Here is an 11584-nt window from a genome sequence, read left to right on the forward strand (position 1 = left end):
CCGACCCAACCCGATTTCCAGCCCAGCTGGGTTCAACCTGACCCAACCCGATTTGCAATTTCCTCAACCGGACCCAACCCGATTTCCAATTCGGGTTGGGTCGGGTCTGGTTGACCCGATTTGATATGGTACCAACAGTTGACCACCTCAACTCAAGCCGGGTTGTTTTGGATTTTGAGAACCAATAGTGAGTCACCCATAATTAGTTTTTGACTCACAATCAGTTCTCAAAATCCAAAACAAAGGACTAACAATTAACAAAGGGAAATGTTATCCGCACTACTATATTTTGATGATCACACTCCTCATTTTATTAAAGTAAGGTATGGCCAGCACCATAGGATTTTCCAAACCGTCCATTGTGGACTGTGGAGACTATTTTAATGTTGAAAAAGAAAAACACATACAGAACTTCTTCAGATGGAATACAGTAATATTAATATAAACTATGATCATATGTATATGTTGGAATTAACATCACTACTAAATGGGAATTTGAAATTTCCAGTTCGGGTTGGGTCGGGTTGCCCGACACCCCAACCCGATTTTCAATTCGGGTTGATTTTTCCCAACCCTAACCCAATCCGATTTGCGGAAAGCTTAACCCGACCTGACCCAAATTCGGGTTGAACCCGACCCGAGTTGCACCCCTAGATTCTTCGCCCTAGAATTTAGGGATTGGCATCTACAATTTTGTCAGAGTAGTAGGCTTATCAAATATCTTGGCCAAGCGACCTTGATAAAAGGTTTATCAGAATGTTTAATGAAACATTGAAATGTTTTCAAAGGATTTTACAAATGCATTTGGAGGCTTAACACCGCTTGACCAAAATGGTATACCAAGAGTGGGCCAAGGGGGTAAGAGGTGTCCACCCCCTGTATGACTCAACTCAATAGATGCAGTAAAGAAAAAAGGACTTGCACATACAATATGTGATTAGGGGTAAGATGATCTAACGCATCTTCAGGGTTATGTCTCGATGGAGGCCAGTGACCTAATTTATAGTGTAGTTTAACTACAGAGCGAGAACATAGTGGGGCCCACCATAGGGTTCTATAGGATCGACCGTCGGATCCCTCGAATGACCCGGTAACATCCAAACGGATTAGGGTTCCACATTTTATGTAATTGAACGTATGTATATAATCCTTTAGATTAATGTGGATATTTATTAATATTATATATATATATATATTTATATTGATACAGGTAATATACATGTCTTTGTTAGGTAAGTAACAAGAGACTCTAAGAGAATTTTTCGAGAATAAAATTGGAGCCGTATAACTCCCACTGGATGCAAGTTATTAATTAATTGAGTGGATAATTAAATTTTTTTGAAAGATGACAAGTTTCATTAATATTCAAATAGCAATCGGGACCAGAGTCCCATCCTGCAATTGTAAAATATTAAGGTGAATTAGCACGGGCATACCCGAAGCCAATTCAAAAGCAACCAAAAATTACAAAACTCAACTATTCCTTTCCTCAATTATAATGCCCATATTCCTGTACCTATACATGATTCTAATATACACAAAATCCTTTCCTCTATACGTTGTTCATTCCTTTCCTCAAACCTTTCACCTGTACCTTTTTGGACTGCACAAAATTCTAGTTTGCCTAAGTAAGTACTTCTTGAGATTATAAGAAGTAGTTCATGAAGACCACCAGTGCTACAAGATTTTGAACCAGTAGACGAGCCATATGAAGTTCTAAGGCTCAAGATTTATCATAAAATTTCAAGAGAATCAGCTGATCTAGCGCATTCAAACTAAATAACCTTAGCGAAAGAACGAGTCTCTCAAGCTTAGGCTAATGGAAATAGAAAACTCTTGGATAACGACCAACAATCACTTTGATTTTATGCACAACATACCTTGAGTGGTGTTGAGAGGATTACGCCCTACCATCCTACACCCCCCGATTTCAACCAGAGCCACCAATCTAAAACAATACTGCACTACCTCCTCAAACACTTTACCAAGGGGAACGTCCACACCCATCTCTCAAACTTACTTATTTAAACATCTACTCCAGACTTTTTTTTTTTTATAAATTTCTCTAACTCTTTCCTTTTGTTCTTCCTTATCTCTTTCCTTCATTGCAAGGAACATTTTTTTGGTTGCCTCCAAATCTTCCTCATATGTAATCCTAAAAGCATTCCCTACCGACAATAAGTCATTGAATTCTTCTGAGAATGATCCCCTACTCCTAGAATCGTCAGAGCTATTATCAACCTGCTTTGTCTTACCTCTAGAGTCCTTGGAAACTTGGGGCTCCCTAACTCGCAAATCTTCAATCCGCCCTGAGTTGCCCGGTGCATCAGCTACCCCCAGAGTCGAGCTGGATCGATTATTTTCCAGGCTTCTCATAACTGTTTTTCTTTCCTCCTCCCAAAGACGCCACCGAGTATGTCTTTCCTTTTCTAGAACTTTACTGAATATGGGGAGATCAAGGAGAGGTACATGCAGTTCCTTATCACTAGTCGATTCCGATAATTAATTATTCATTTATTATATATTATTATGTATTATTAATGTGATTAATAATAAGAATAATAATATGATATCCAAATGAGGATAGTTATTCCCAAATTGGTTTTGCAAGAGGTGCGAAATTGGAACGGAATAGGGAATTGGACTGTCCTACACTTTGGATAAGGTTGGTGGAGCTCACCACACACCCAAGTCAGATGGGAGAGCTGGGAAAATGTTTTCCATAAGCTCAAGTGGGCAAATGTTTTCCATAAGCTCAAGGACTTTGAGTAGCACTCAAACTCCTCTTTGGGTAGGAATTGTTAAAATGAAGCTTTTAGACTAGAGCAATTAGTTTCCAACTCGAACACTTATTGGATAAGGCCACAAAGGACTGGAGAATGATTCAAAATTCACTCTCCCAATCAGTGAGGGGCGCCCCACTCAGCCTTGGACGTTTGGCAAGAGTCCCAATGAATCCCAATGCAACCAGTCTTTTCAATTGGAAATGAATTGGGAGAGATACAAGGACAAATCAACCAAAACTTTATTTTCTATAAAGCACAAAGGGCTGAATGTTTTTCCAAGCTTGAAAATTCGTCAGCCCCTTCTCCCCTTTTGAGAATTCATTTTCATCCCCCCCCCCCAATAGCAATAGTTTCAAAGAGAAAGGCTTCCAATATATTTCTCTGATATCTACAACAAAGAACTGAATAGATCAGACCTTATTGAAGTGGATAAGTGTTATTCACATCCACAATCAACGGTGCAAAGAAAAGAATCCCTTGGTTCAACTTGTGGGGTTCGTACAATAGCAACTATTCATCATAGAGTGAAGAAATCCAAAAGGTTGATATGACAAACTGTGTTAGTCTTTATTATTATTATTATTTTGAATAGCACTGTGTTAGTCTTTATAATCTCCTGTTCCAAGCATAAGGAGCTTAAAGGATGAAGGCATTAGGATAAACGAATAACAAGATATTGAAGTTTTCTTTTGGTATTAAGGTGTGAACTGTAACTGGAAAGTGAGTGTCATTGATTTTCTAACAATTTTACTACCAAAAAAAATAGTATTATATATACAGATTTTTAGAATATTGAAACATGCAGAATAAGCCAAAATATTTGTATGTAAAAGGAGATGCTTTTTCTAGTATAGACTAAAGATCTGTAACAAAACAGAACAGACAATTAAAATGATTTCTTCCATTATACTGGATTTATTAGATAAAATATAATTAAATCAGGTTCTCAGGGTTTGTGTAATCAAAGAGATTAGGAAAAACAAAAAAGATACATAAGTGGAAGCAAAAAGAACAAATGATAATTACATTAACTGCAGCCCAACTGGATTAAAAAGGTAACCCTTTAGTTAATAATCTACAAATTAAATAATAGAATCATTCATTTGGAAAACAATTCACTCACCAGTAATCCCCACATGTGCAAACACCATCTTTAATATGATGAAATCGGACAGCATCCCTCAACACAATCTCCCTACACGTGATCTTCGATATGAATTTAGCAGCTACATGGCAATCTTCGCATGTACGGAGGTTTTTCATGATTCTAATGCGTGTGCCAGGGGCTGTCCTTAACAATCCATAAGCCATTGCTAACTTCTCACTGTGATTCCTCAACACATTTTCCTTCACATCATCCTCAACATCATGTAACACAACCTTAGTCTGAGGCACATAGCCAACTTTACTAATATCCTCCATCAAATCCTCAAGTTTCTGATATATCTTACCAGAATCCAAGTGGGTCATATCTCCAGAAATGAAGCAATGAACCTTGTTCCCAATCTCAATGGAGCTCCACCCTGCAGGTTTCCTCAGCCCCCTCTCTCTCATCGAACTCCTCACTCTTCTTACTTCAAACCACATTCCAGCGGCCGCATATATGTTTGATAGCAAAACATAAAATCCAGGATCCCAATAATTCATATCGAAAAGCCGGTCAGCGGCATATTTACCTAGCTCAACATGACCGTGAATTCTGCAACCACCCAATAATGCTCCCCAGATGCCAGGAGATGGTTTAATGGGCATTGAGTTGATCAAATTCATAGCCTCATCCAACAGCCCTGCTCGCCCTAAAAGGTCAACCATGCACGTATAGTGTTGTTCACGTGGGATGATGCCATGATCTTCAACCATTCGCCGGAAGTATTCCCTACCCTTGTTGACAAATCCGGTGTGAGCCGCAGCTGATAAAACTCCAATATAGGTAATGTAATTGGGTTTGATATTAGTTGCTTGCATTTCCTCAAATAGCGCCAGAGCCTCTGAGCCACAACCATGAGCGCCATATCCCGCTATCATTGAACTCCAAGCAACAACACTTCGATTAGGGATGGTGTCAAATAATTTGTGAGCAACAACCAAGTCACCAGATTTGGCATAAGCATCCATTAAAGCGGTCATAACAAACTCGTCCGAATGTAAACCATTCCGGATAATAAAACCATGACATGATTTTCCCAAATTCAGTGAGCCAGAATGGGCAACAGCCGGTAGAATTCCAGCTAAGCTTGACCCGTTGGGCTTCAATCCATTGTTCTGCATCTCAACAAAGAGTTTGAAGGTATCCTCAATCAGCCCATTCTGGGCAGAAGAAGAAATCAAGCAATTCCAAGCAATCAAATCTTTGGCATTCATTTCATCAAACACTTGAGCAAAACCCAAGTCACCAGAACTTGCATACATTTCCAAAAGTGCAGTGGCTATGACAACATCAGCTCCAAACCCACTCTTCACCACCCATGAATGAATCCATTTGCCTGTTTGAATTATGCAGAATAATCAATTTCAAATAAATAAAAAAAGGTTTCAGATTAAGATGAAGTAGCTAACTAATAAAAAAATAAACTAAAAATGATAGTTCACACAGTTAAAATATTGCTGTTTTGCTGTGCATCTTGTTGCAGTCATCAAGAGACCTACATATTTGATGGATTGTCACATATCTGTCTACTCCTGATCTATTGGCCATCCCACTTGTGATTAATCTGGAACGTCCACTTGGAGGGCCCAATGTTGGATTGTCCATGGACAAAAATTACTCTTGTCTCGGCATCCAACCAATGCACTTTTGGCCATTAAATGTGGACCTCTGCCTGATTATCTCTTTGGGTATCCAGCTGTAGGCTCTTGATTGGGAAGTTAGGATTGTCCGATCAGAGCAAATTTTTGGCCGTATGCAATCTAAAGTGGGATCTATGAACCAATAAAAAGTGCTCACAGAATCTGAACCAATCAAAAGTGGGCCAATCTATGGAGTACAAATAAACCTATGATGAGGACATGGCACACAGGGTTACTCATCTTTAACATAATGTTCAAATTTTGGAAAGTGAGTGACCTTTGACTACTGGCACCTTTGGAAGGACCGAAGGAAAGAAACAAACGTATTTTCAATGATCTCAAGCGTAGTTGGGAAAGAATAGTTTTGATGTGAAAGTGGACATTATAGCATGGGTAAGAGTGGGGAAGGATGCACCAAGCTACAGCATAGTGGACATCCTTAGGAATTGGAAGGCCTTCATGAACAGAAGATGAAGCAAGTCAAAGTGCCAAAATGGGACCCTCCTCCGAGTGGAAGGATAAAAATGAACATTGACGGAAGCTCAAAAGGGAATCCAGGTCAAGCGGGCACTGGTGGCTTATTCAGGGATTCTAGAGGCTCCATACTTCTCTCCTTCTCCGGACCAGCAGGTTATTGTGGATCAAATGAAGCAGAAGAAACTACTGCACCAGCGCCGATTGGCAAACTCTATGGCTGATTCGCTGGCCAAGGATGGGACCTTTCTGAGTGGAAACAATGTCACTTTCCAGGGCCAGGATCATGGTGTGGGGCCTTAATATGTAGCTCCCTGGGGGCTTTCCACAGTAATCATTGTAATCAGCTTCGGGGACAACTTGTCCCCGAGTCTTGTAACAAAGTGATTATTGGAATAAAATTTTTGTTGTCTTTCAAAAAAAAAAAAAATGAAGCAGAAGTCCGGGCATTACTATGGGGATTAAGTGGTTTGCAAATCATGGGAGTAGAAATCTGATCATTAAAGGGAACTTGACAAATGCAATAGCATGGGCTTCCAACAAATCAATAGGCCTATGGGAGTTATCGGATGTCATCTCAGAAATTACGGATATAGTAGAGCATCTGTTTCCCCAAAATTTTAGCATATGCATGGTTCTGCCAATCAAGAAGCGGATAAGGTGCGCAAAGAGAGGTGTTGGTCCTAATCCAGCCGGACGAATCAATGGATAGGAGGTCTGAAGAGGCAGATGAAGGGTTAAGAGTTTAGTCCTCGTCCTCTCTCGTAGTTAGGAAAGGTTTTCATGTAGGAAAATTGTGGGCGGGGAAGAGCATAATTGTCAGGGTTGATGTAATTGCTATTACAACAGTGAGGCATCTTATCCCCTAGATGTAATTCGATTATAGCTCATTAATAAAATTGTTACCTTTCAAAAAAAAAAATCAATAGGATTAAAAGAGACCAATTGTTTGGAAATCAAAATCATGAATGGTTGCATGCACGCTCTATTTATTTTCCCTCAAATCAAACACACAGAAACATATCCTATAACTATGTGTTTAGATAAGGTAGATTACAAAGAAGGTAAATTTACTTTCACAGAAGTCTTAAATCAATCAATGGTCTTGACTAGTCCATTCTAGTAAATAAAGTAGTTTCTGTTCTGTTTTTTTTATTATTGTTCAGCGAGCAGGTCTGCTGCTGTTTTATTGTTTGTTTCGGTTTTTAATATATTCACTTATTCAAAACGAAGACGTAGTAAATAATGTAGATTATTTGACATGGGAACATAAGAAAAGGCATAGCTGCTAGTAAGAAACAATCATTAGATTTAGTGATTTGTTAATGAACATTAGTATTTTTAGGATAATGATATTTGCACTACCATGTTTTAATAATTGCACAAACTCGTCCTGTCGTTTCATTTTTAATGGGCTCCTGCGAGTTTTTTAGGAACTGTAATAACATTTGACAACTATTGTGAGATCCCACATCGAAAAGGGAGGAAAAGTTACTGGGCTATATATGTGGATTTCTCCTCTCCCTATGTAGACGCGTTTTCAGTATCTCCAAGGGGCTGGCCCCTTGGAGTGGGTCGGGCACGGTTAGTGCTACTGGAAAACAAAACCGAGGAGGGTAGATGACCCAAAACCGGACAATATCTACACAGTGGGGTCGGGGCGTGGCATAATGGTATCAGAGCGGGACCTCCCATCCAGTACGGTGTGCCAGCGAGGACGCTGGGCCCTAAGGGGGGTGGATTGAAAGATCCCACATCGGAAAGGGAGGTAAAGTTACTGGGCTATATATGTGGATTTCTCCTCTCCCTATGTAGACGCGTTTTCAGCATCTCCAAGGGGTTGGCCCCGTGGAGTGGATCGGGCACGGTTAGTGCTGCTGGAAAACAAAATCGAGGAGCGTAGATGACCCAGAACCGGACAATATCTACACAGTGGGGTCGGGGCGTGACATAATTGCGGCCTAAAACCGGACAATATCTACACAGTTGGTCGGGGCGTTACAAAATTTGGTATCAGAGCCGTATCTCCTCTAGTACGGTGCCGCCAGCGACGACGCTGGGCCCTTTAAGGGGGTGAATTGCAATAGTCCCACATCGGAAGCGGAAAAACAAAACCAGGGAGGGCTGCAGCCTAGAACAGGACAATATTTACACGGTAGCCGGGGCGTTACAGCTATTTAAATAATAAGAGACAAGATGAGTTAGTGCAATTATCAAAACATGGTAGTGCCAATATCAGTAGCCTATTTTTAATACAGTAAGAGAAACAATAATAATAAATATAGTTGGCTTGTATATAGGATTTCCTGCAGGCAACAAAAGCACTAGGGCACATGTGGATAGATACGTTTGTAGCCAACAACAATAATGGGTTAGCTTTTGTTTGCTGATTGCTAAAGTACTGTACAAGCTGCATTACTATGTAGATTTTTTTTTTCTTCAAAATTGACATTTATTATTCCAAAAAGCACCAAATAAGGGACAAGTTGTCCTCTAACACGCTACAACATTATCGCCCCCTACATACAGTAGAAGTTTCATACATATCCGTTATATGCTACCCCTGCATTCCCCATTACATTACCCAATAGCCTACTTGTATCGAATCCAACAAAAAATGCCATATTTGTGGACCCCACCAAGTCATGATACGTGTCTGCCATGCCACGCAGACTTCTCCACTTCATTCCAGCTAGCGATTTCGATTTTCAAAAATCCCGCTCGAAGACCTAGAGCTATTGTGCGCCCCTAACCGCGCACGATAGCCAACTTCACCACCCGATCTCCGGCGGCCTCCACCCCGCACCACCGCCAAGCTCCAGCGGACCCCCATTAAATCTGGCACCAAATCTGTTTGTTCCATCCACCTCTCCATTTTATATCCAGCAACTCAAGGCCTCCCATGGCCTCCCCATTCGGCATCACATGGGCATCTCACGGCCTTCCACGGCCTTCCACAGCCTCCACATTCGGCAACCCATGGGCCTCCCATGGCCTCCTCTGCCTCCCACAGGCCTCCCATGAGCATCCCTGACCTCTATGGCCTTTACATCCTTCCAACTTCGGCCTCCCAACTACCCCCACGACCTCCAGATCCGGTCTCCTCGGCGATGTTCTGGTTCTCACAATGGTCTCCCCCTAAAAAAACTCTGAACCCGGCGGCCTCCATTACCGCTGGCCACCAAGCCCCTCCATTAAAACCGACACAATCATCTCCCTTTCCGTCCACCGGAATCCGATCACCTCCCATAAACACCAGCCGACCCAACCTCCACATTGACCCCAGATCTATCTAAGGAAGATTTGTTAGGGTTTAGAGCTAAAAAGTTTCAAGGAAGGTTTCAAGAGGAGAAAAACGAGAAAGAAAGGAAAAAGCAAGGGGAGATCCGACATTTGACCGCAGTCCGGTGACCTTCGCAAGCCACGGTCTCCATAGCCGCGGCCACAACCATCTCTGCAACCACCATGCATCCAAGACCCCAACATTCTTCTCTCCTTTTCACTCACAAACTCAAATCTGCTCTCTTTTCTCAATATCCACACACCCAGCCTCCATCACTCCCTATGCTTAATCTCTGTGCAAGATAGAGGAGGTTTTCATCTTGGGATCTAAAGGTCTGCAAAAGGAAAATCTGATTTAGGGTTTTAGAAGAGAACCCTAGAAGGAAAGAAGCAAGTAAAACTGGAGGCCCGACAAAAGGCTAGATCGGCCATCCGCCGGAAGAGGTTTTTCCAACCGGCTGACTTTGGTGCCTACTTGATGACAAACAAAATTGTATAATTAGCCTTTTGATGTTACTTATTTTGGATCACTTACTAATTAGCTTGATTACTAATTAGTATTACTTATTTTATAATTAGCCTTTTGATGTTACATAGCATTTACTATGTAGATTGTACATTGGTTCAGCTTCTAATTTCTTTTTCTTCTGTAAAATTATAGTTAAGATCCAAACAATGAACAGACTAACAAAAATCAAAACATATCACTACCCAATTAGCAGACTCAATTACAATCTTAAGATGCAATTGGGTTTTTGCTCATATGTTGATAGCTTGCTCATATGTTGATAGCTAAATCTGAGTATGTTGAAATAATATTTTATCAAGATGCAAGAAATGATAAATCGAAACATATAGAACTTATAAAATATAAACTACAAAACCCTACAAACAAAGAAATTTGTGAGTTCAAGAACATTATGCAAACATATCCTTGACATGTAGAGAACAGAATCAAGATAAACTTAGAAATATAAAAACTATTTCTCCTAAAATAAAAAATCTGATCCAATTTAGTTACCTTGATGAAGGAACCGCAACTGCGAGCACGCTGCGATCACGGATGCAACTGCAACAAAGTCGACTTCCACACCCACTTTGCAAATCTGGTTGTACACTCCCAGCGCCTCTTCCGGCATTCCATTCTGTGAATAGCCTGTAAGAAGCGCGTTCCAAGTGACAACATCTCTTTCAGTCATTCCATCGAACAGCCGGCGAGCATTCTTAATTTTGCCATTTTTCATGTACATGTCTATCAAACCAACAGTCACAAACGGATTTGAATTGAAACCAAATTTTACAGAGTGGGTATGGAGCTGGATTCCATGTGAAAGCATAAGAGAAGAAGAGCAAGCTTTCAAGAGAAGGGGAAAGGTGAATCTATTTGGAAATACATCGTTTTCGAGCATCTGAACATAAATTCGAAGAGAACGTTGGAAAAAGGAGCTGGAAATGTAAGCTTGGATGAGTGAATTGAAGAGAAATACATCTGGGTTTTGAGGATAGGAACCATAAGCTAAAAGAGCCGAGTTCAAATCGCCTAATTTTCCATAAGAGGACACTAATTTGGTGGTGAGACTGAGATTGGGGGAGTTTGGAGTGGGTGTTTTTAACAGCCGAGCGTGAGATTGTTTGAGGAGGGAGAGGGATTTGCAGGAATCTAAGTTTCGTGAAGAAAGGAGAGATTGCAGATTAGGATCGGCATAGCTGATTGCCATTGCTCAATGCAACTGGTTGGCGCCAGAATTTAAGTTACAATTATGAAGGGGTGGAGAAGCAACCGTTAACTCCCAAAAGCATAAAAGTTAACGATTTCTGTTTAAGGAGGGAAAAATATCCACGCCGGGGTGCGTGCCGGGGGGGGGGGCGGCATGCATATCAATCCCCAATTCAATCCTTTAAAAGGAAGCTTAACTGAATTCCAAAGTCCCTCACAATTATCCACACTCCTATGTTTTGAGAATGACACTCCTATCTTTATTTCACCCAGTTTATTGCTCTTTAGGAACTGTAAACAGCTAATCAAAGTGTACAATAACAGTGTTGGGTATATAGTATAACCCTATATATGTTCTAAACTTCTAATAGAAGCCCAATAAGATAATGGACCGGTGTAGTGGGCCTACATGGGCTAGAGTCCATTAACCAGTCAATAACCCCGGTGTATCTCTATATATAGGGGCTGAGGCAACAAACTAGGTATTCCAAACTAGATCTCAAGCAACGTTGCTTGACTCTAACAAATAGGACCCATT

General features: G+C 40.8%; 1 protein-coding gene across 1 annotated transcript; it reads right to left on the bottom strand.

Moving 5' to 3' along the window:
- Positions 1-3667: 3667 nt before the first annotated feature.
- Positions 3668-11214, bottom strand: LOC143859665 (pentatricopeptide repeat-containing protein At3g26782, mitochondrial-like). The gene is made up of 2 exons (XM_077370319.1): positions 10351-11214; positions 3668-5269 (listed from the first exon to the last, which is right to left on the bottom strand). Exons 1-2 carry the CDS (start codon positions 11045-11047, stop codon positions 3906-3908), a joined length of 2061 nt encoding a protein of 686 aa, XP_077226434.1. The 5' UTR covers positions 11048-11214; the 3' UTR covers positions 3668-3905.
- Positions 11215-11584: the final 370 nt, after the last annotated feature.

The sequence above is a fragment of the Tasmannia lanceolata genome, unplaced genomic scaffold (assembly GCF_043159265.1).
Source record: "Tasmannia lanceolata isolate RefF3 unplaced genomic scaffold, GAP_Taslan_0.1 ptg000035l, whole genome shotgun sequence".
Taxonomy (NCBI): Eukaryota; Viridiplantae; Streptophyta; class Magnoliopsida; order Canellales; family Winteraceae; genus Tasmannia; species Tasmannia lanceolata.